The sequence below is a fragment of the Delphinapterus leucas genome, chromosome 10, assembly GCF_059928025.1.
Source record: "Delphinapterus leucas isolate spDelLeu-1000000601 "Yukka" chromosome 10, BTC_Dleu_Yukka2, whole genome shotgun sequence".
NCBI lineage: Eukaryota > Metazoa > Chordata > Mammalia > Artiodactyla > Monodontidae > Delphinapterus > Delphinapterus leucas.
The window spans coordinates 35,746,636-35,767,237 of record NC_143138.1 but is presented as its reverse complement, the minus strand read 5'-3'; the positions used below and the strand labels follow the sequence as shown (position 1 = coordinate 35,767,237).

The window sequence follows — 20,602 nt, the reverse complement described above, 5'->3', positions numbered from 1 at the left end:
GATGGACCCGCCTACTGGGGGAACCTGGGGATGCGGGAACTGGGTAGCAAATTGGGGCAAAGCGAACATACAAGTGACGGATTAGGAACCGTCTGAGGGTTGATGCTCCTAATCAATTGGATGCACTTGCTTTAGAGCTTTTGCTGAAAATTTTCCTTGCTTGAAACCTTTAGCAGGTTAGCTTGGGAGTTCAAGTATATTCAGAGTCCTGCAACCATCTCCACAATCAATGTTGGAACATTTTTATCACCTCAGAGAGAAACCTTGTACCCTTTACCTGTCACCTCTATTTGCCCATCCTGCCCCCTTGACCTCTGGCAACCTTTAACTTGCTGTCTCTGGATTTCCCTAGTCTGGACATTTCATACAGATTCAATCATACAATACGTGACCTTTTGTGTCTGGCTTCTCCAATTAGCATAATGTTTTTAAAGTTCATGCATAGTGTAGCAAGTATCAGTACTTCATTCTTTATGGCTGAATAATATTTCATTGCACAGATGTACCAACATTTCACATATCCATTTATCAATTGATAGATATTTGGCTCCTATGAATAATACTGCTATGAATGTTCGTGTACAAGTTTTTTTTTGTTTGTTTGTTTTTTTTTGCGGGGCAGTATGTTTTCATTTCTCCCCTGTATGTACTTAGGAGTGGAATTGCTGGGTGACATGGCCACTCTACGTTTAACTTTTTGAGGAACCACCAGGCTGTTTTCCGAAGTGGCTATACCATTTTATATCCCCACCAGCAGCGTGTGAGGGCTGCCAATTCTCCGCTTGTGTTTTCTGGTGCTTCCTGTAACGCGCTGCGCCAGCAGACACCGTGAGTTGCCAGCCTGATAGCCTTTCCCTCCTTCCCGGCTAACAGAATCCCACGTTTGTACACGTCAGCCCCAGGCAATGGAGCATGACTGGTCTCACCCATCACGACAGTCCCACTCCTCGCTGTCTCAGGAACAGCCCTGAGAGGGGGCTTTGTGTACGGGCAGTGGAGTAAGTGAAGGTGCATAGGGGTGTGGGGCAAGTGAAGCCAAACAAGGCACTGTAGTCCTGGCCTCCTCCTGGTTCCTGGGGAGCCCTGACCGGTGAAGCACACCCCATTGGTTCCCTGCAGGCAGGGAGGCTGCGCTTTCATATTCCCGGCCCAGGCAGTCATCCAGGCGTCCCTGGCTCTGCACCTACAGGCAAAACAGCTCCAGGAGCCGGTGGATAGTCCACTGAGGAGCCCCAGGTGCGGCCAGGCCATTGGAAGCAAACTCACGTTAAAGCAGAGGAGAGGAGCCCAGAAATGGGGAGGGGGCCAGGGGATTGACTGCCCCTTGCAGCCACTTTCCAAGCTCCCTTGCAGCTGGGGCCACCTGTGAGCCAGTTCTGGCCAATTAGATGTGGGCAGAGGCAGCTGCGGAGGTGCGGGGCAAAGGTGTTCCTTCCAGACCAAGGGTTTGGCTGCAGCCGGCCCCACCTTCCGCCCATCTGCCCTGAGTGCACAGATGATGGCACCTGTTCAGCCACCTCGTGTCCTTGAGGGAAGGTCAAGAGCGTCGCAAAGACGCTCCGCTGGTTTCCACGCCTACCTCAAGATTTAAAAAAGTCTTTTTTTAAAAGAATATTTTATTTACTTATTTGTGCTGGATCTTAGTTGTGGCAGGCGGGCTCCTTAGTTGTGGCATGCAAACTCTTAGTTGCAGTGTGTGGGTTCTAGTGTCCTGCCCAGGGATCAAATCCAGGCCCCCTGCATTGGGAGTGCAGAGTCTTAACCACTGCACCACCAGGGAAGTCCCTTGAGATTTAAGAAAGTTTGACACATAAGTCCTATTTGTTTAAGCCAGTGTTACTTCCCAATGGTTACATAAGTTTTCTTTTCTTTTAATTGTTCAAGGCTTATTTGAGTTGGAAGGAATAGGAACACACTCTGGTTATCTCAAGTAATTGAAATAATTCGTGGTAGGAAGCCGGGAGCAGCCAGGGTTCTGGAAGAACTGGGCCATGACCTCACTCCGAACTCTCCCCCATTAACTTGCCCTGCCCACCCCCTCGGGGTGCCCCCTCCCCTCCTCCTGTCCCAGCAGTGATTCCCTCCCTCTGCTGAGTTCTGCTCCATGCTGACCCCGGCATCCGGTTGGCACCAGCTCCCGTTGCCCCATGCTTCTCTCTTTTGGTATTGCTTGGCTCAAATCCTCTCAAAGGCTGGGGGTCCAAGAGCACCTTTGCATGTGAGCCACTTCACAGGTGTCTGGCCGTCCTTGGGTCATGCACGACCCTCAGCTGATGGGCCCCAGCCAGGGGTGGCGGCGTCACACGTACAGGTGTCACTTGGAAGGGACGGTGCAGAGGCAGACACCATGGGCGTTATGTCCAGGGCAAGCAACCATGGTTTGTGTAATGAGAGATGGGGGGCGGGCGGGGAGGGAGAGAAGTCTCATAGGAAACGAAAGCAAGGGGGAGAATGTTACTATTTTCAAGTGTATGAATGATCAAGGGAGTAGTAGTGAGGACATGGGGGTCCTCATCTGCTCTAAGGCCAAAACACAACACACACACAGTAGGTGGAGGTGCAAGCAGCGACGTGGAGGCTGCATGTTATAGGAACATCCCGATGCTGTAAGTGTGTGGAAGGCAGGCCCAGGTGTCCCTGCAGCACCTCATCCTCCTGTGGTTTAGGTGGGGCCCTGTCTGGGGGTTGCGGGCGCCTTCTCTGTAGTCCTGCTGGTTCTGGGTCCCTGAGGCCACCTGGGGGTCTAGAACCATCTTCCGGAAGGCCTTCGTTGCACCCAGAGCTTTCCCAGACAGCACCACACTGGGAAGCGGGCTTGTCTTGGGGCAGAAGGAAGCGTCTGGAGTCACAAATCTCCCCCTTGCCTGTTTCCTCCTCGTGTTTTGGAGAGACTGGGAGAGAGAGCTGGCCGTCATCTTGTCACTGCAAACTCGCTACGTCCTGGCTCTAAGCTAGGGTTGTACTTATACCTGCCAGGCTGTGTGACAATCAGGTCCCATTTTGTTGCCCTGGGGAAGTTCCATACGTGAAGAGTTCTCTCTTTACCGTTTGGAAAGCTATCGGCTGCTGTCTGGAGGACTTGGGCAGGTCTTGTAACCTCTTTATTTATTATTTATTTATTTTTAAACATATTTATTGGAGTATAATTGCTTTACAATGTTGTGTTAGTTTCTGCTGTATAACAAAGTGAATCAGCTATACGTACACATATATCCCCATGTCCCCTCCCTCTTGCGTCTCCCTCCCACCCTCCCTATCCCACCCCTCTAGGTGGTCACAAAGCACCGAGCTGATCTCCCTGTGCTATGTGGCTGCTTCCCACTAGCTATCTATTTTACGTTTGGTACTGTATATATGTCCATGCCACTCTCTCAATTCGTCCCAGCTTACCCTTCCCCCTCCCCATGTCCTCACGTCCATTCTCTACATCTTAGCAACCTCTTTAGCCCAAGTATCCTCACTGGGTCTGGACATGGTCCGCAGGTAGGTGGTGGCTGTTCTCAGGTGGAAGGAAAGGAAGGGAGAGAGGGGTGAGCGCAGCGGGGGAGGGCTGTCTGTGACAGGTAGGGGAGGGGGGCTGGCACAGCCGGCGTGGAGCCCTCCCTCCCTGAGGGCCTGGGCAGGAAGGGGTGCCAGGGTCACTGTGGGCCAAGATCTCCACTCCTTTATGGACCCCCTGTCGAGGGCCTCCTCCCACCTGTCCCCTGCCGCTGCTGCTTCCCTTCCGGCAGGGCATTACCTGACTGGAGTTTAAGACAGTCTTTCCCAGGAGCTCTTCTGGCTTAAGGGGGCCACAGAGCTAAAGAACGGAGCCATAATGGTGGACTTGATGGGAGGTCAGCTCGAGAGGTCCTCAGAGCCCTCCGTGCCCCAGAGGGAGCCCCCGCCCCTCCCTCCCTTCACTCGTTCAGTACACGCTAGTCGCTGCCCTCTGTGTGCTGCCACCTGCTTTGGCTACTCCCCTGCCTGGCTGTGGCCTGGCTTGGGTAGGTTTAGGAGGGAACCCGCAGGCCTGCAGGGACCTCTGCTGCTCATCAGACGTTGCACCTCCGCGCCCGACACCTCCCCACGTGGGCACCACTCCGCCGGAGCAGCGGACGGCCGTAGGGCGTGATTTACAATCCCTTTCAGGGAATTACTGCTGCTAATGGGCTGGGCCAGTTTGTGCTTCCCAAGCGGGGAGGGCAAAATCAATTAATGGAGAGTCCAACATGGCCAGGCCTGATGGCAGAGTGCGGCCTGACATCCGGCAGTGATAAGGGAGATTGGAGGAAAAAGAAGAAAAACACCGCCCCCCCCCAAGATCAATTTCACGTACAGTGGGCAGAGGATGCAGAGCAAACAGAGCAGCTGGACATGGGCCTCTTTCCGTCTGAATGAGCCTGGAGATGAGGGGAAGGCCAGCCCGCCCACACGCCGTCCAACATCGGTATTCTCTCGAGGAGCCACTTAATAGGCACGTATCCGCACAAGTGAAAAAGGCACGTTCTGGACCGGAAGTAAGGGGAGGGGCTAAGGCCCCCCTGGCCCAGGGACGTCCCCTGCAGGGGAAAGGGCAGGTGGAGAGAAGGAGCTCTGGTTTCAGACCCTGCTGGTGGCACACGGGGCCAGAGTAACAAGCTCTGTGTGTGGTTGTCTGGGCTCCTGGCGGTGTCCCTGCAGTGAAGGGTGTGGGAGAGCCTCCTGTGTGGAGGCAGGGGGTGCAGGTGTGTGGGGCTTTGTCGGCCCTCCTGGCCAGAGAGTAAGACGTCAGGGGAGGTCCAGCCCGACGGGGTGACCAACAGAGGGAGGGGAAAGCGGAGGGGAGATTCGAGGGAAAGGCTCAAGACCAACAAACAATCAAACATACCAGTTATTGATCTTGTTCAGAAATTTCCAGTGTTTATTGGAGCAGCAGGATCCCTTTCTCATGAGAAATCTTTCCCTGAGCCCCAATGTGTAGCGCAGTGGAGAGCGGGGCTCTGGTTGAAGTTGGAGGCGGCTCCCATTTTCACCAGCCCGGAGAGCTGGATGCAAGAGCTCCCTCCCCACCCCACGATTCTGAAATAGATGTCCTTGCCTAAGCTGGACTGTCCTCGGAGCAGACTCTGAGGCCAAATGTGGGTGTGAGTAGTTCATGTGGGAAGTGATCCCAGGAAATGATCCCAAGAAAGAGGGCAAGAGAGACAGGGAGGAAGGCGGCCAACGCAGTGTGTGTGACGGAGCAGGTGACTCCTGTGGGCATCGGGGGGCTCCACCTTGCTGGGCTCTCGGGGACACCGTGTAGGGCTCACTTCAGAGTTGTCCCCCAGGGCGGAAGGAGGCTGGGGTGTTTATCCACCAGCTCCTGTCCCTGTCAGTTGAGGATTGCTCCAGGGCAGGTTACCTCCTGCACTGCCGGCTTGCCCTGCACACGGGTGATCGGAAGGCTCACCTCACCTTTTTCTCTTCTCTTGGGGGTCAATGTCCTGTACTGCCTTTGCTCCCATGTCTGAAAACCATTGTTTTACAGTTTTGTCTGGTCTTCAATTGCTTAAAGAAGGAGGCTAACTCAGGTCCCTGTTGCTCTATCATGGCCATAAGTGGCAGTCCCACTTTTTCATGTACAGCATGCTCTCAAGTGCCTTTCGATAGGCAGCACGGAGGGACGGAATGAACTCTGAGAAATTCCGGGTCTAGTCAGGGACTGTCTCTGGGTTTCAATTTCTGTAGCTGTTCTTACAATTAATGCTTCATAACTAACCACCCCAAGTCTCAGTGGCTAATGACAACCAGCCATTTATTTTCAGGAGAATGGGTCTTTGGGTCAGCCAGGATGCAGCTGACCTGGGCTGGGCTTGATGGGGAAACTCTGCTCCAGGCTCCAGCGCCGCAGGCTGGGCTCAGGTCTGCTCACTGCATGTTCTGGGATGTAGGCTCAGGGGGCGGCACCTGCCCAGACCATGATCTTCTCAAGCAGATCACTGGCGTGCAAGAGGCAGGCCCAACCATGCAAGCACATTTCACGCCTCTGCTTGTATCATATCTGCCAATATCCCACTGACCAGAGCAAGTCACAGGGCCAAGCCCAAATTTAAGGGGTAGGGAAGTGTACTTTGCTCCCATGAGGCCATGGCAAAGATTTGGATGTATATTATTATTCTATTATTACAGGGGGTGAAGAATTAAGGCGAGGTATTCAATGTACCACAGTTTCTCTATCTGCTTTCTAAAACTCCCTCTTTTCAAGGTCCGAGAAAGTCACATTCCACACCTCCCTCTTCCTAACACTTCCTGCCAAGGGAATGGCAGAGCCAGTTCAGTTCTAGTAGGAACTGGGCTGGGTCACTGGCCAGGCCGCTTTCTGGAAGACATTTTGGAAAGCTCCACATTTCGGCCTGGAGTAAACTCAGATACTCTGGACCTCTTCATGGCTCCACTGAGCCTGGGTGCATTGCTGGAGAGTCTATTCAGAACATTTCTCCCATCTGCAGGGGCCAAAGAGCTTTGGGGCAGATGCACCGTGGTGGAGCAGGTGTCCACGTCAGAGGTCAGCTTCCCTTGGGAGGGACTTTGGGAGCTGTCTGTGTTCCTCTCTTCTTCATTTCCTCTCCTGCCTTAGTGATTGTTCTAGGAGGTGGATCTGCACCCTGCATGGGGCCACACCACATGTCCCTGTCAATAAGGCCTTTGGATCCAGGAGATAACTTCTTGGCAGGGGAGCTACAGTCCACACACCGTAAGCGGTTCCAGAGGGCCGGGGCACTAAGGTGTGCCAGGTACACCGAGGCTGTTTCTGACGGACTCTGGCCCACTCCACACCATCCTCAGGGCTCTTGAGAGAGAAAGAGTGTGCGTGTATTTATGTGTGTGCCCTGTGGACTTCTGGGGAGGTTTTTAGAATCAGGCTGTAAGGGCTGCTTGGCCTCCCCCGGTTCTGTGGACTTTCCTGAGGACTTATCACTTGCCAGAGAACTGTGAGGGCCACAATGCCCAGTGGGCCTCAGTCACAGAGCCCGAGGGAGGTCGTGGGGGCCTGAGAAGCAGGAGAGCTGGTTCTGACTCTGATACTCATGAATTGAGTACCAGCTCGTGCAGGGGACCCAGTGATGAGCAGGACAGACAGGTCCCTGTTGTCATGGAGCTTTTAGTCTTGGCAGTGGTGGTGGGGTTTGCGGACCATTAAAAAATAAGCAAATAGGGAATTCCCTGGCGGTCCAGTGGTTAGGACTCCTCATTTTTGCTGCCATGGACCCAGGTTCAATCCCTGGTTGGGGAACTAAGATCCCACAAGCCATGCAGCACGGCCACAAGAGGAGAAAAAAAAAAAAAAGCAAATAAAGAAAGATGTCAGGTAGTAATGATGAAAATATAACAGAGTGAGGACCAGGGGGTCACTCTAGTTGGGGTGATCAGGGAAAGCCCCCCGAGGAGAGGACACTTGCCACTAACTGGCTATATATCAACAACTAGGTCCTCCCGTTCGCGTTAGTTTTCTAATGATATAAATATATCTAATGATATAAATGAGTTTTCTAATGATATTTCATGACATGAAATGTCATGATCTAGCTTCTCCTGTATGATCCTTTTACCCAGACCTGAAAAGGGGTGGGGGAAGCCGATTATGCCGTGTTCTCTCTCTGCTCTCTCTCTGGGGTGGCGAGGGCCTGCACTTAGGGGACAGAGATAATGGGAGCAGTGGACAAGAACTTTTATTCAGTTGGCTTCATCTCCAGGTACCATCCCTCTCCCTCCTCCACTCCCCTCCCCCGCTGCAGCTGGCTTGGACCCTTGCTGCCAGGACCCTGAGGTAGGTGGCAGTTCCCCTAGGGGCTCCGGGGTGGGCATGGGGTGGCCCACCCACCGGGCCGCTGGCTCTGTGTCTGGAATGCTGAGAGGGCTCCTGAGACGAGACCCCCCCACAGACGCTCCCCCCGTGGGAGCAAATCCAGGCCCAAATCCTGCAGAGCCCTAAGAGGCGGGGTGAAGGCGAGGCCCAGGGCACCCACACTGCCCCTCTCAGCTCTCTGCAGAGCGCCCGGAGCCATCCGCTGCTCTCTGGGTGCTGCCATGTCCTTAGACCTTGCAGTGGGGCAGCGGGGGTGGCTCCCTGGAGATACAGCTGATTTCGGCACTGCCTACGGGTCGTCCAGGCCATGGCGGAGGGTCCGGTCTGGGAGGTCAGGACTGGCCATCCAGATGCCCTGGATTCCACTGCCTTGTCTTTGGCTCTGACCTGCTGTGTAGCCTGCCCCAGCCATTCCTGGGCTTCTCAACCAGGGGCTGGGGCAGGGGAGCGGGTGGGTAAGTAGCTAAAAATAACCCATTATTTTTTCCCCCTCGTTCTACCAGTGTGAGCTTCCCCTGCCACTACACTAGGATGGTACTATTTCATAATCTCAAAGTTTCTGATCGTCTGCGTGAAACACCACCACAAGAGTGAGCTAAAGCCCTCATCCCGCCCCAGCACCCTGGCCTTGCCTGACTGCCAGAGCTCCAGCACCCACAGCAAGGATGGCACCGTAAGCCTGGCCCCAGCCTCACTGGCAGCCTCCAAGATATCATCCTTAAAGAAGTAGCCCCTCCACCAGAATCAAAGTCACCGGTGGCCCCCAGCAGCCCACAGATCACTGCTGAAGACAAGGCCTTCATCTGTACTCCGTTCTTGCTGCCACAATGCATGGTGGACGCTTATTGGAAACCTGAAAGGAGACAAGTGTTCTTGGTTAGGCTGTGCGTGGAGCACGGACCCCTCCTGGATGGAAAGGCAAGGGGAGGAGGCTGCAGGTCACCACTCTGGGTGTCGGGCAAGGCACCTCTCAGGGCCTAACCTCTCAGGGCTGCATTTACTCCCCTTTGCAAAGGTTTCATCTCTCTGAGTCAGGATCCACCCTCGTTCTCCTATCCCATGATTTTCACTGACCCTCCTACTTAATTCTCACAGAGATTCTCTCCTTGCTTTTTGCCCCAGATGTTCATTATATTGCATGAAGGCTCCTCCTGACCACGTGGCTCCATCCTGTAGCCTCCCATAGCTGGATATGGAGAAGGGTTCTCTGCACTAAGAAGCGGGACCCTTGAGTTCTAGCCAGGATGGTCCCCAACCTGTGGTGTGACTTTGGGCAAAACATGTTTGTTCTCTGGGCCTCACTTCCTCATTTCCAAATCACTGGAGCAGACAAGGTACCTGGAAAGAGCAACGTAGCTAGCATAGCTCCTTGCTTCACAAAGAGTGGTCCACGGACCAGCAGCATTGGCATCTCCAGGAGCTTGTTAAGAAATGCAGAATCTTGGGCCCACCCAGACTCACCGGACCAGAAAAGTGTGAGAACTAGTGTGAGTGACGTGCAGTTAATTTGCTTAAAGTTTGGCTGTCATAATAAGAGCAAAAGGGAATTTCTGAAGATTCTCAGGTAAAGAACACAGTGTTAAAAAAAAATTGCAGCAGGCAGAGAGGTTGAGGGGTGAGGCAGCACGGGCAGCTGGGTGTGGCCGTGGAGACCCGGCAGTGGGAGAGTGTGGGCGTGGTCCGCTTGCTGTTGCTGGGGGAGAATCGGTAATTCTCTGCGACACATCAAATGTGAGAGATAATGGGGAGGAAGAGATTGAAAACAATTCAAGGCTGTGAGCCGTTGGTCCTTCAGACCTAGTTATGTGTGCAAGACCCCAGGCAGGCCTCACTGTTTAATTAAATGGAGATGGTCCTTAGTTTTAAGACGTTCTTAGCTGTCCTGATTGAATCCCAGGACAGGAAGGGAGAATGTCAGACACACCAGACCGTGGGAAGGTAATGTGCTCTAGTCACCCTGGACCCATGGTTCCCAGCTCTGCTACAGACTGGAAACCCCTGGGGAGCCCTTTGGAATCCTCCTACCCAGGCCACTCCCAGGATGGGTTAAATCAGAATCTCTGGGGTGGGTCCGGGCGATTCTGAGGAACAGCCAGGCCGAAACCCATTGCTTTCATCTCTCTATTCCAAGGACTGGCGAGGGCAGGTACCGGGGACCAGCAGGCATGTGGCTGCTGAGTAAGTCACGGGTCTGATGCTTCCTCTGCCCCACGGACAAGCACCCAGGGCCAGGATTAGTGGGAAGGAGTGGGAAGGAGTCTGAGCCAGCCCCCACCCCCGGGCTGTCACAGTTGCCTGCGGTGATGACTGGGGGCAGGGCTGGGCTCAGAGTGCGCAAGTCACCAAGACACAGCTCCTCACCCAGACGGACCTCAGCCCACGACAGATGTGCCATTTCCAGTCCACTCTTTACTTTATGAACCTTATTTAACTGATGGAGCTCTCAGTCTATATTGGGATTTTGTGACTGTAGATCCCCAGAATGGAGGGTACTGCTGCACCCTTTACAAAACAATCACTGGTCTGTGCTGGACCAGTTCTCAGCTCAGAGGCCAGTTTCCCCGATGATGGCTCCCTGGCACTCAGCAGTTTACAGAGGACTTTTATGGACGTTATCTCAGGAGAGGCTGACCACCCAGGCAAAGGTGGAATCTGAACTTGACAGATGTGACAGGGAGGCTGGAGGAGGTGACCTGCCCAAGGTCTCCCATGGCGGAGACAGCCCTTGTGTTTGGGTCTCTTCCCTCTCAGATCTGTGTTCTTTCCACTTCGCTGGGAGGGCTCCTGACTGAAGGAGAGAGCCGGGGTTTTTTCAGAACACAGGTGGTGGGGTTGGGAGCTCAGGGGGCTTTGGAGCCTCTTCCTGGCACCAGCTGGAGAAGAGGGCGTCGTGGTCACCGGGGTCACACCAAGGTTCCCGTCCAGACAGAAATACTTCCAAACTCAGGGATTAAGGGAGATTAAAAACAAAAGGCACTCTAGAAAGGGGTTAATCTCTTAAAGCCACCCTTGTCAGTTAGATACAGCAGATTTGAAACCATGGATGACTAACGCCCCTTATGGGGGGAGATACACCTGTCCACGTGCGGCCCTGGCAGGGATTTAAACGCTCCACAGCTTTTCCACGAATCCTAAGTCAAGTAGATTCATGCTGGCCCTTGGTGAAGTCTAAGAGCTGGAGAAGTCGGGCGAGGCTTGTGTTAAATCACTCTTTCTGGGCTGCTGCTCCCAGGCTGACGGTCACAAATTCCCCGTAATGAGCACTTCTGAAGGAGCCCAGGCAGACAGCGCCGCTAAATTAAGAGCAGAGGGGCCCAGGCCAGGGGAGAGGGAGTGTTTGCTTTGGCTGGGGAAGTGCCTGGGCCCCGGCCTGTGTGTTTGCCTGCCAGGGAGGCCTGATAAGTGGGCTGTGTAGAAAGCGCTGCGCGGTGGGACCTGGGCCATCTGTGCATCGGGAGAGGCTGCACCTGCTGCCTCTCAGCCCCGACCTGGCCGGAGAGGGACCCTTTGTCACCCTGTTTTCAGCTTCCTTGTGGCCCCATGGTCACTAAGAACCTGGAATTATTTTCCTTCCCTTGAGAATAAAAATTGAACCCTCGAACTTCTGTTTGTTTTGATGAATTACTTCCAGGCTGCTGTTTGTTTGGAGAACAAAGCTCCCCAGCTGCAGGGAGGGTGGAGGCCAAGAGAAAACACCCGCCAGCAGGGTGGCTTTCCAGACAGTATGGCCCAGTGGAGAGAGCACGGGAGGCCAGGGTCCTCCTGGCTCTGCCATTTGTGAGCAGTTTCCTCTCCTGTCAAAAGGGGGATCACACTCTTGGCTCTGGGTAATTTACAGGAGTGTTGAGGGAATGATATATGTGAAAGAAACGTATAACTGGTAACCTGCCATACGCATTGTAATAAAAGCGCCCCAGTCTTTGGCCCAGCTTTCTGCACCAGCTGGGCCTGGTGTCAGCAGGAAGACGCCATCCTGACATAGACCTTGGGTGTCTGCCTCTTCTCTTCTGAGAAGGTTGGATGATCACATCTGTATTACGTGTACAAAAGCTAAGTAAACATAACATTAAAGTATTGCTTATTTGTAGACTTCTTGACAGGACAAATAACGGTTGATTTTTATGAATTTGTTCACTGAGGGGTGTGTCTCCCAGCCCCAAAAGCCAACACTCCCTCCACTTATGTCCTGGACATCATCCCGTCCAATTCCTCAAAGAACTTTCTCCTGCAGTTTTGGTCCTCTTTCCCAAATCATAAATTCCCTCCCCCTGCCACACCCAGCACTGGGCCTTTCCTTTCAGTATATAAGCGAGTCTTCATGACCCTCACGTGTCCTGTTCAGGCGGCGGGTAAGTCCCGGCCACCCTCCCCCTGGACCTTCCTGGGAAGGTGCTTCCCTGAGAAGTGAGCCGCTTCTGGCCCTCCACAGCCTACACTACATGCAGCAGCCAGAGCAAGCTTTCGAAAGCACTGATCAGATCACATCACGCTATGTTTCAAATTCTTCACAGAGCTCCCACCACTCCTGGAATGGAAGCCAAGGCCCTTACCCTCACCTACAAGGTCCATGTGATCTGGCCCTGCTCCCTGGCTCGGCTCCCCCAGCCTGTAACCAAGCCAAGCTCCTTCCCCTCCAGGGCTGGTCACGTTCTGCTCTTCCCAGACTGAGTGGAAGGTTCCTTTCCAGAACCGCATGGCTACGCCATCCTCACTCTTCAGCCATCAGTTTCAAGCTCTCCCCCCACCACCGTGTCCCTGGGGATCTCTACACATTACATATTTCAGCTACTTTAAAGCACTTGTTGGCACCTCGGATGACCTTATGTCTTTGTCGATGTGGTCATTGTCTGTCTTCTTCCTTCCAGAATGTAAAGGGCTTGAGTCTGTCCTGTTCACTGATATGGCCCCAGCACTGGTACAGGGCCTGACATACAGATGGTGCCTAATAAATGCAGTGTTCATTCACTGATTGGCTGTTCAGTATTGTTCTGTGTCTGATACATATCATTAGAGTATTTGGGGGAGAGATGGGGCCTTGGAGAGCACTGAATCTGAATTCAATTGTTTTTCTTTTTTAGACAAGGAAACTGAGGATGAGAGAAGGCAAGTTATGTGGTCAGGGCGTCACGGCAGGTTGGTGGCAGAGATGGCGGGTCCCAGGTCTCAGAAAAGACCTGACAATGGCGCTGATGCTGCTGGTGCTAGTGGTGAAGAAGAAAGAACAGTCAGCGGGCCGGCATCCCAGCGAGGGTGAGGACGATATGATAAAGGCCACCCTTTCCTGGGGGTGCTCTGTCCACGTGCAAACCTCCTACTATCTAAACTGCAGGGAGTTGGCGGTGAAGCTGCGTGTAGGCCTCTCGGGGCAGGGGTCGGACATCATAGGATCCAGGTCAGCTGTTTCACCCATCAGGGTGCCTTGCTGCCATGTGAAAGCAATGCCGAGTCTGACTAGTAGCCTTTGCATTACAGTGCTGGGATGAGGCTAAGACTAAAAGCGGGGCTGGGGTAGGGGGCCCCAGATGGAGTCTAGTCCCTGTGGGTCTCCAGGGAGAAGGAAGGAGAAGAGAAGCCCTGTCCACGGTGGCTGGGCAGGTGCCAAGACGAAGGGGAGAGGTCAGTGATGGAGGCCAGGAAGGGTCTTCTCTTTCTCATCCTGTTTCTGACACACCACATATTTCTTCTGTAACTGTTACCATGTCCTCAGGCCTGAGCTTTTAAGTGGTGTTTACATCTCCAACTCGCTGGCAAGGACCACGCTCCAAAAGGAGAGTGAAATTTTAAGCCTGGGGTTAAACAAGTTACCAAACCATCACTCAGCCCTTCCTGTTTGGAGAGGGCTGGGCAGAGGGGAGTGGGCTCTGGGGACAGGCAACAAGAGGAGCTGAAGATCTGGAGGAGGGAGAGCAGCTTTGCCAAGCAGGGCAGGGGCACCTGGGCCAGCCACCACCTTGGCCTGTCTCGGTGTGTCCGATGCTGCCTTCTGGGGCTTTCTCCAGGAGGAGGCCGAGGCAGGCACATGTGAAGTGACTGCAAGGCCAGGCCCGAGGCTTTGGGAACATTCGGGAAGCTTCCAGCTTCCTCTGCTCTAGCCTCCCCCCCTCGCCGCCCCTTGACCATGGCACTGGAGGAGCTGCCAGGGAAGGTGCACTGACCTGTCCTCTGCAGGATGCTCTGTCTGGCCTTGATGAACGCCAGGATGTCGGAGTCTGTCCGGCTGTCCCCCGTGAGCGGGACCGACGACACTGGCCTCTCCGGGATCCTGGGGACAAGCACAGGTCACACTTTACCACGCCTTATGTTTGGGCCCAGCGCTCACCTTTCCATAGTGCTTTCCCACGTTCACTGACTGGATCTCACCCAGGGGCTGCGGGCTCCTGCCTCCTCGCCCCCCTCCTTCTCTGAAGCCCCTCCAGCAATCCTTCTGCACCCAGACGAGGCACGTGTCCCCCAGTCCTTTGGCTCAAACCCTTAGTGGCTTCTCATCACTCTTGGAATGAAATTCAAACTCCGTCTCTGTGTGATGTGGGCCCATTCACTGTGCTCCGGCCACCCTGCTACTCTGTTACACCAAGTTCCTTCTGGCCTCAGGCCCTTTGCCTCGCTGTCTCCTCTTCCTGGGCTGCTCTCCCCTCAGACCCTTACACAGCAGCACAGACTTTCTCTCAGCATCTTCTCCATCCCCTCACCCCACCTTCCTCTCCCTGCACCCACACCCTCCCCCCACCCTGCCCCTAACTTACCCAAACCAAGCCCATTCTACCTGGGGCCAGATTCCTTTAGCACCCAACTTAGATGTCGTATCCTTTAGGATGTGTCCCCACTGCATCCCCATCCCCTACCATGGCTTAGCTAGTTGCTCCTGAGACAGAAATAAGTCTTCTCCCTTCTCTCCTTAAAAACAGAACCATAATATTTAGCCCAGCAAGTTGCCACATTAAAAAATGGCATTTCCCAGCCTTCTTTGCAGCTATGTGTGGTCAGGTGACCAGGTTCTGGCCAATGAGATTTGTAAGAAGTGAAATCCCCTTAAAAAGGGAGGGATGCATGTCACCTTCTCCCTCCTCTTTTTCCATCCACCTCCTATACATAAAATCCCCCTTGAGAAAATTCAAAGCAAGGTACTCTCCTGGCTCTGCCAAGCGTCCATCCTCACACCTGTCACTCCACACAGCAGGTGACAGTATCCACTCTCTTAGAAGGCAGTGAGGATTATAAATAGCAAAGGGTTGTTCATTATCACATGTAATTTTTGGCGTTCCAGCTGCAAGTCAGTGAGAAGTGCTAAAGCAGAGTTGCGGCAGGGAGACTGGGACAGATCTGGAGCTGTGTGTTCTGTCCAGGGTTGGGAGGGACGGTGGGTGGAATTCACCCTTGGACGGCCTACCTGCCACGGGAAGAAGGGCATGCAGGTATTCTAGTCAGAGGGCATGGAGACACGTGCTGAGGAGAGGCCTCGCCGGCTTTGTTCATCCTGGAGTGAATGGCTCACAGGCCTGAGGCCAGGCTTCTCAACTCCATGCCCTTCCCTGCCTGGGGACTCTGCACAGGGCTGGTGGGCCACGTGGAACAGCCCCTGGGCTGGCTCCTGTTCCTTGAATGGCCCCAGGTATGTCATTTACAAGGATACATGAAGCCACTCTGCCTGCATGGGGCCCCAGCGACCCTGGGGAAAATTCCTTGGCTCTGGGAGTTGGCATCTGTGAGAGATCCCAGGGAATTCCTGGGGTACCACGGCGGAGGCCTGCCCTGGGCTCTGTCTGTGAAGCCACCGCACAAGGGACTCCTTGGGTTGTGAGGGAAGCAGATTGGCGATTTCAGCCTGCTGCACCCACAGCAGTGGCTGTCACAGGTGTCAGAGAGGGAAGACCACAGACCTGTCCTCCAGGGGGGTGCTGGGGCTGCTCTGCTCCTGGCTGTGCAGGAGGGGGCCAGGCGAGGGCAGGATTTTGCTGGCATATACGTCACTGCAAGAGACAAGTCAACAAAAGAAAAAGGTATGGGAGGAGGTTTACAGAAGAGAAATTTAGAGTTTATATCTAGGAGCTGTATGGACTGAAAGTTTGTCTCCCCCAAATTCATATGTTGAAATCGAATCCCCAGTGTGATGGTATCTGGAGGGAAGGTATCTGGAGGGAAGGTAATTGGAGGGAAGGTAATTAGTTTGGATGAGGTCATGAGGGTGGATCCCCCATTATAGGATCGATGCCCTTATAAGAAGAGGAGGAGAGATCAGAGCCGTCTCTCTACCAGGTGAGGGCACAGAGAGGAGGCAGTCATCTGTAAACCAGGGAGAGGGTTCTTACCAGAAGTGGATCCTGTGGACCTTGATCTGGGACTTTCCAGCCTCCAGAATTGTGAGAAATAAATAAGTCCCTGTTGTTTAAGCTGCTTAGTCTATGGCATTCTGCTACGGCAGCCCGAGCAGACTATGGCAGAAGCCAAGAATCCTCTGTTGTGGATGATGATTAGTCAGTTACACCAGAACACCACAGACTGGATGGCTTAAGCAACATGAATTTATTTCTCTCTGGAGGCTGCAAGTCTGAGATCAGGGTGTCAGCATGGTCAAGACTGCCGACTTCTCATTGTGTTCTCACACGGTAGAAAGAGAGTGAGCTAGGTCTCTGGCCTCTTCTCATCAGGGCACTAATCCCATTCATGAGGGCCCCACCCTCATGACCTAAATGCCCACCTCCAAAGACTATCACTTTGGAGGTTAGACTTCAACATATGAATTTTGGGAGGACACATTCAGTTTATAACATTCTGCCCCTGCCCCTCCCCCCATTCAAGTCCTACTCATGTAAAATACATTCATTCCATTCCACCAGCCCCCGACTTATGCCAGCATCAACTCTAAAGTCCAAAATCTCATCCATTGAAATATCATCTAAATTAGATATGGGTGACACTCAAGGTATGCTTCATCCTAAGGCAAAAATGCCTTGCCAGCTGTGGACCTGTAAAACCAGACAAGTTATGTGCTTCCAAAATGCAATGATGGGACAAGCATAGGATAGACATTTCCATTCCAAAAGGGAGAAACAGGAAAGAAGGAGGGAGTGACAGGTCCCAAGCAGGTCCAAAACTTAGCAGTGCAAACTTCATGAGATCCTAGGGCTTGAGAACAATCCTCTTTGGCTTGACACTCTACCCTCCGGACCCACTGGGGTGAGGGTCCTGTCTTCTGGACCCATGGGTGGAGTTGCTGCTGAGCTCTGCTGGGCAGGGGTCGTGCCCTCATAGTTCTGCTGTTCGGCTCCACCCCCACAGCCTTGGGCAGAGGCTGTCTGGATTGTTGAAAGCAAGGCTATCGTCTCCCTTTTTGAAATGGAGGAGGCAGCTGTGATGATCTCTGAATTGCCTTTGGGGTAATTCTTCCCTTGTCTTGAAGGATAGTGCCCATTCACAACGGAATAGTTCTATGGTCCTGTCCTGTGAGGTCCAAGAAGTCTACCAGCCTTCCTTTCTTCCTCCCATCTCCTTCCGCTTCAGTTCAGTCTGGCAGTTTTTCTGCTGGGGAGGCTGATGAAGTCTGGGATTCACACCCACGCTAATCTCCTAGCGTTCTCTTCTGAAGATGTTTTCTCATTTTTTTGCTGTACGGATAGGCTGAGAGTTTTCCAAATCTTTAAGTTCTAGTTCCTGTTTGCTTAATAATTCCATCTTCAAATCTTTCCTCTCTTCCTGTATTTTGCTGTAAGCAGTCAGGAGGAGCCAAGCCTCTCCCTCAACACTTTGCTTAGAAATCTCCTCAGCTAAATGTCCAATTTTATCACTTGCAAGTTCTTCTTTCCACAAAACACTAGAACATGAACACAATTCAGCCAAGTTCTTTGCCACTTTATAACAAGATCACCTTTTCTTCACTGTTCAATAACATGTTCCTCATTTCTGTCTGAGACCTCACCAGAATGGCCTTTACCATCCATATTTCTACCAACATTCTCTACGTGATTATTTCCGTATTCTCTAAGAAGATAGCAGCTTTCTCTACAGCTCTCCTCTTTCCTTTCTGAGCCCTCACCAGAACTGCCTTTAAAAGTCCGTTCATGACAACCTCAGCATCTTCTAGCACATGCTTCAAAACTCTGACAGCCTCTACCCATTACCTGGTTCCAAAACTGCTTCTACATTTTTAAGTATCTGTTATAGTAACACCCCACTTCTGGTACTAATTTCTGACTGAGTCTCTTTGGGCTGCTATAACAAAATACCGTAGGCCGAGCAGCTTATAAACAATGGAAATTCATTTCTCACTGTTCTGGAGGCTGCAAGTCTGAGATCAGGGTGCTAGCGTGGTTGTGTTCTGGTGAGAGGCTTCTTCTGGGTTGCAGACTGCCGACTTCTTGCTGTGTTCTCACATGGTAGAGTAAGCTAGGACTCTGGCCTCTTTTTATAAGGTCACTATTTCCATTCTCGAGGGCCCCACCCTCATGACCAAATTAGGTCCCAAAGGCCCCTTCTCTTAATACCCTCACATTGGGGATTAGAGTTCAACATATGAATTTTGGGGACACATTCAGTCTATAACAGATGGTTTATACACTAATTTTCATTGCTAGAGCATTGCATGTACCAGCTGTGGTCGTGGAACAAAAACAACAAGGATCACAACCGTCATTTATAGACACTGTCTGCACACCAGGTCCTGGGAGGGGGCTCTGCAAACATCACGCTATTTAATCCTCTCAATAGCCTCACCATCCCCGTTATATAGATGAGAAAGCTGAGGCTTAGAGAGGTCAAAGAAATTCTAAAAGTTGCCCAGTGGTAAGTGGCAGTATCTGGATCTAATCACAGCTCTGTGAGGCTTCAGAACTTGTGCTTTATTAACCGGACTCAGCTCTGGCATTCTGAGGAAACACATGCTGGAGACACATGGCTTATCCCTGGCCACATGGACCGACCCTGGGGGGCCCTGGCTGACCGGCTCTGTGCTCCCTGAGTGAGGAGTTAGACCCAACAGCTCATGCAGATGCAGTTTTGCCCATTTAATTGATGTGCGCTCCTTGCCTTGGATTCTCAGTTGGGAAACAGTGGAGCCCAACAGCACCCCTTGGGAGGTGGAGAGGCAAGCTATCCTGGGATGTCAGTGACATGAAGGGATCCACTCCCTTGCTTTGCAGTGTCCTACCTAGACACAATATCAGAGCAGAAAGAGGCCTCCGAAGTCACCTCAGAACCCTCATTTCACAGATGGGGACTCTGGGGTTGACTGGCAGGCAGGGTTAGAGACAGGTGCTCTGGCTTTGCTCAGCACGCGTCAGCAGCCCCAGGCTCTCCACAGGCCCAATAACCTACTGTCCCAGCCGTGAGCACTGCTTCCTCTCCAGCTCCTGTCTCCTGCCCTCTCCTGTCTCAGCCAGGGCAGGGCCTCTTACCCTGGGCCTGCCTCCACCGTCTCAGGAATGTGGGTCCTACAAACGGGAAAGGAAATCAGAGCCTGGGATCCCCCCCCCCCCTCAGATGTCTATTTCCCAGTATCCCAGAGACTCTGCACTGAGTCTTTGGGTGAGCTGAGCATCTGTGCTGATGAGGGTCACTGTAGGACCAGAGGCAGCCACAAGGTGGCAGGCTCTGCACGCCTTTCTTTGGAGAACAGAGGCAAGTTCCTAGGGTTCCTTCTGAATGGTTCCTGGTGCAGGCCTCAACTAGGGAAGGAGAAAGGGCTTTCCATCCCACAGGTGCTGCAATGACACCAGGTCACGGTCAGTTTGGAAGCTGCAGCAAGTCTTGCAAGATCAAGCCACTGGCACACAAATGGCTCATGAACTCAATGGTTTCCCAGCCGAGCCTTTTCTAAGATTCCAGGGAGTGCTCACAGGTGCTAACTGTTGAGGGCTGGGAGTGGGTGGAAGAGGGCAGAGATGGAGGTGACAGGACAGATGGGGGCATCCAGCACCCTCTGCAGAGGCCCAGCTGCCCATCCCGTTGCCTAGAGCAGCTCCCGCAGGAGGATGATGCAGTGTGATGGCTTGGGGCTCCTCCAGCCCCGAGGCTGCAGGAGCATCCCTGGATGCCATAGCTCGGCCTCTGAACCCTCAGGGTCATACCATGACTTTTGTCCTCTCTCCTGACCCACGAGCCTTTGACGGTGAATTCACTTCTCACGCTGACGTTCCTTCCGGAGAAAGTGCACAACAGCCATCAGAATTAATCATCTCTTCCTTCACAAGGATTAGTAAGTAATATTAATAGTAATTAGGCCTCCTAATGATGGTTGCCCATCAGAGTGTTGTGAATTTAGTGTGATCAGCCCACAGGCCCAGAGCATCCCTGGGGAAGTGATGAAATCAAGTTTCTGTCAGAACCCGAGGAGCAAGAGGACCAGCCCCCGGGCTGCAGTGGTTCCATCAGGAGCAGCGTCTCTGGAGCTCAGGGGAGACAGGCAGCTGGACTCTCTCCTGTTCCAGCAGCTCTTCAGTGGCCCCAGGACACTCGCCTGCTCATGGAAGAATAGTGTCAGAGGGACCTCGATGCATCTTACAGATGAGACGAGGGGATCCCAAAGGCGGAGCTGGCTTGCCCGAGGGCCAGCACCCAGAAGAGCACCCTTTGTGAAAGTCTAAACTGAGGGGACTCCTTGCAGGTAACCCATGGTGAGCTGATGGGCACCTTTGAGATCCAAGGTTCTGAATGTCAAGGTTAAGGATCTCTTGGCAAGCACATCCAGGGATCACCTTAACTTGGGATACCTAAGGAATATCTAGGAAGGCCAGGCCAGGATAGGCCCTGCCTCTCAGACAAGGTAGATGCTGGGGGAGGATTCTAACGGTGTTTCCCGAG

The 20,602-nt window shown here is 53.0% G+C and overlaps 1 protein-coding gene across 1 annotated transcript in view; it reads right to left on the bottom strand.

Moving 5' to 3' along the window:
- Positions 1–12,926: 12,926 nt before the first annotated feature.
- LOC111178778 (kinesin-like protein KIF6) overlaps positions 12,927–20,602 on the bottom strand; it is a 77,904-nt gene continuing 70,228 nt past the window's right edge. The window contains exons 7-12 of the mRNA XM_089919865.1: positions 19,102–19,134; positions 18,255–18,275; positions 15,688–15,777; positions 13,966–14,072; positions 13,126–13,207; positions 12,927–13,011 (exon numbers count right to left, since the gene is read on the bottom strand). Coding sequence (XP_089775991.1) covers positions 12,927–13,011; positions 13,126–13,207; positions 13,966–14,072; positions 15,688–15,777; positions 18,255–18,275; positions 19,102–19,134 — 418 coding nt within the window. The remainder of the gene's footprint in view (positions 13,012–13,125; positions 13,208–13,965; positions 14,073–15,687; positions 15,778–18,254; positions 18,276–19,101; positions 19,135–20,602) is intronic.